General features: G+C 60.6%; 2 protein-coding genes across 2 annotated transcripts in view; both read left to right on the top strand.

Annotated features, from left to right (window-relative positions):
• MATK (megakaryocyte-associated tyrosine kinase) overlaps positions 1 to 1173 on the top strand; it is a 7196-nt gene extending 6023 nt beyond the window's left edge. The window contains exon 6 of the mRNA XM_023746825.1: positions 1103 to 1173. Coding sequence (XP_023602593.1) covers positions 1103 to 1173 — 71 coding nt within the window. The remainder of the gene's footprint in view (positions 1 to 1102) is intronic.
• An 886-nt stretch (positions 1174 to 2059) lies between these two features.
• RAX2 (retina and anterior neural fold homeobox 2) lies at positions 2060 to 3202 on the top strand. Its single transcript, XM_023746821.1, has 2 exons — positions 2060 to 2275; positions 2864 to 3202. Exons 1-2 carry the CDS (start codon positions 2060 to 2062, stop codon positions 3200 to 3202), a joined length of 555 nt encoding a protein of 184 aa, XP_023602589.1.
• Positions 3203 to 3526: the final 324 nt, after the last annotated feature.

Here is a 3526-nt window from a genome sequence, read left to right as displayed (position 1 = left end):
ACTACACTTACTAAAAAGAGATATTCATTTTTGACATCCGAGATACCCGACAGAGCCGTTTTCACTACAATCTCCGTTATATTTTCCACGGACGTGAACTCAAAACTATCCCTCCTGTCGTCCTTGCCCCCACCCTACGGGCCCCTCCCCGTAAACCAAACAAACCTTTAATATTATTTGCTCATCCTCCCCAAAAGGCGCAGTAACATTTCCATCACCCCTCCTCCCCTCCCTCACCGCGCAGCCTGGGTAAGGACGCCCGGGGCCTCTCCGCCCTCCTGACCTCAGCCCTCCCAATGGACCGGAGCCCCAGCCGGCTCCTCTTCTAAGGCCACCGGTCCCTGCAGTGGGACCCTGTTTCCTCCGGGACGTCACCTCTTTTCCGGGGGAGGCGGGGGGGGGGTGCCTGACACTGTCTCTTTCCCCATATGTGTCTCTCCCTACAAAGCCAACGTTCCAGAAAGATCTCTGCTTTCTCTTGTATTCGCTCCCCAGGCCATCTGAGGGCCTGGGCCTCCACTAAATCCAGCAACCGATTTTCAGGCCTCACCTTGGCCCCCCACCCCCAGACCCCTCCTCCTCGGGCTTTTCAGGGCACCCTTGCCTGAGCCCCCAGGCTTCTTGGATTGGGAGGGCTGGCAAGCCAGTCTCAGGGTCGTCCCCTGGACCCTGCTCCAGCTCTCAGGCCACTAGTTCTGCGACAACCCCACCCTCCTCCCATCTCCAAAGCAGGGACTCGTCCAAAATACCGTATGACCGTGTCCCTTCCCTGCTCCACAACCTCCCATGGCTCCCTGGCACCCTCCCCTTCACACCCCGTCTTGTCCAGAATTGCAGCCTTGCCCTCATCCCCCATTCTGATCATTTTCCTTAAAAGAGCAACCCCTTGTAGCGCCCTTCCCTGTCCTGCTGGAGTTTTCTCTCTAGACCTCTAGCCACCTGACACTATATTTTACATTATAGCTGCTGGTAATCTCCCAACTAGGATGTCAGCTCCAAGATCTGTGTCTGTCTTGTTCACTGGTATACAATTAAGTGCTCAATAAGTATTTATTCAAACCTCAAACCCAGCTAAAGTGCCCCTAGGCCATGCCCTGCTCAGGGTCCAAGGAGCCACCTAAAGTTGCCTTCACCTTTTGGGACCTCTGCTTCCCCAGCTCCGTTGACATGTGAGTCTAAGGGCCCTTTTCTGCCCCCTCTGGTAAAACCAGGAACAGCAGACACTCACTGCGGACCACTGTGCGCCCCGACCACTGTGCGGCGCCCTCTCCTTTAATCACCTCACTGAGTCCCAGTGAGAGCCCAGGGGGTAGGCAGGTCCTGGTGTCCATGTTTTACAGCCAGGAAAACAGACCCAGAGGTTGGGAGGCCCTTGCTGCTGTCCTATTGCAAGGGGAGGAGGACCCAGGTCCACAGTGTCCCCTCAACACCAGCCCCTCCCCAGTCCTCTGCCTGCCTGGCCCTCCTCCCTCAGCGGCTCAGGGCAGCCAGATGGAAGGGGCCACCTCAATTAATCACCTTGTGCTAATCCTGCCCCCACCCCCAGCGCTGGCTGGGCCGGCCACTGGGCCTGTGGATACCTGGGCTGAAGAGGGGCTGCTAGGGGTGGTGCGTGCTGAGCAGGTGAGCAAGGCAGGCGTGGGGGGAGCTGGGGGTGCAGGGAGCCCACTAGGCAGAGGACTTGGGGGTGAGGAAGCACTAGGAGCAGTGTCCCAGCCTGCTTCCCTGGGGGTCTAGACACAGAGGGAGACAAACAGAAAGATGAAGACATAGAGCGAGAGGAAGTCAGGGAGAGTTCCAAGGGAAAGAGGAAATGGAGGTGGGGGACAGACAAAAGTCAGAGGAAGTGCAGACAGAGGGAGAAAATGAGATCATCTGAAACCGATAGAGACTGAGGGAGGCAGAACGGATTCAGGACATTGTGAGGGAAGAGCCCCTTCACATCATACTCCACACCCTGCAGGTACTGGGGGTCCCCTGCCCTCCCAGCTGGCAGTCCCTCCTGTGGCCTCACCACCATCTGTCCTGCTATACCACCGGGAGGAGGCGAGGAGGAGCCATGTTCCTGAGCCTTGGTGAGGGGCCTGTGGCTGAGGGTGGGGGGCCGGCCCCCTGTGAGGAGGCCCCCAAGAAGCAGCACCGGAGGAACCGCACCACCTTCACCACGTACCAGCTGCACCAGCTGGAGCGGGCGTTCGAGGCCTCCCACTACCCCGACATTTACAGCCGCGAGGAGCTGGCAGCCAAGGTGCACCTGCCGGAGGTGCGGGTGCAGGTGAGGGCACCCCTCCATGACCCAGGGAGGGAGCCAGAGCCGATAGGGACCCTCCCAGTGCACGGGTAAAGAGAGCTGGGAATGCCGCCCGGAGGAGGGGATTTGGGCCTGGGGCTATGACATCTGAGTAGGAGTTTGCCAGCTAGAAAGGAGAAAGGGCATCTCTCTAGGCATCCAAACAGCACGTGCAAGGACGTGCAGGGTAAGTTAGAAGTTTTCCCGTTGAGCGGGGGAGATGGGTGGAAGGGGAGCCGGAAAACGAAGCTGAGGAAGAGCTTGTGAGCCAAGCTTGCACTTCCTGATCGAAGGCCAGGAAAGACCGGAGGGGCCTGGTTAGAGAACGGGGAGGAGGAATGAGAGTCAGAAAAGACTTAGGTGATGTGATGGGGCCGTGAGGCAGGGCCTCTTCTCTCCAGACAGCCCTGAAGCAGAATAAAAAACACGGCACTGCAGCAGGTAGGGAGTCAGGTCCGACAGCAGGCAGAACTTGCGAGGCTCGGAGGCCCGGGAGGGACGCCTCGGAGAGGGGAGGAGCCAACGGGCCCCTCCCCACTTCTCTGGGCTGGAAGCCCCTCTTGCTGCTTCCAGGTGTGGTTCCAGAACCGTCGGGCCAAGTGGCGGCGCCAGGAGCGTCTGGAGCCCGGCTCTGGGGCTGTGGCAGCCTCGAGGCTCCCTGAGGCCCCAGCACTGCCCTTTGCCCACCCTCCGACCATTCCACTGCCTCTGGAGCCCTGGCTGGGCCCCGGGCCCCCTACCAGGCCAGGCCTCACTCACCTCCTGGGCCCAGCCCCAGGGCTGCAGGCATCCTTCGGGCCTCACGCCTTTGGTCCAGCCTTCATGGAAGGCTTCCCTCTGGAGGAGGCATCCATTCGGTTTCTGGCCAAGGAGCACGCACAGGCTGTGGACAGGGCCTGGCCATCGGCTTGAGCCTGGTGTCGACCAGTCTCCCTCTTCGGCCAGTCCCGAGGGCCTGGGGTGACAGATCTCAGCCAAGGTCACGGAGCAGCCCACCAGCAGGCCGGTCTATCAATGAGGAAGGAGACTGCCCATCCCCACCCTCCGCCTGTGGCCACCATGCCAGGTCCCCACCCCACCGCACCCTGCCTTTCCGGGAGACTGGATAGGAGGTGGCCAGAGGGCTTTCAGGCTGGGGAGGCGAGGCGGGTTCTGGGTGGCCTCGAGGGCATCTCTGCCCCTCCTTGGGCCTCAGCGCCCCGTCTGTCTAAGGGAGGTGTGCGGGTGGGTGGATTC

Source organism: Myotis lucifugus, unplaced genomic scaffold, assembly GCF_000147115.1.
Source record: "Myotis lucifugus unplaced genomic scaffold, Myoluc2.0 scaffold_737, whole genome shotgun sequence".
NCBI lineage: Eukaryota > Metazoa > Chordata > Mammalia > Chiroptera > Vespertilionidae > Myotis > Myotis lucifugus.
Note: the sequence above shows the minus strand (reverse complement) of the source record. Positions and strands in the feature narration are given on the sequence as shown.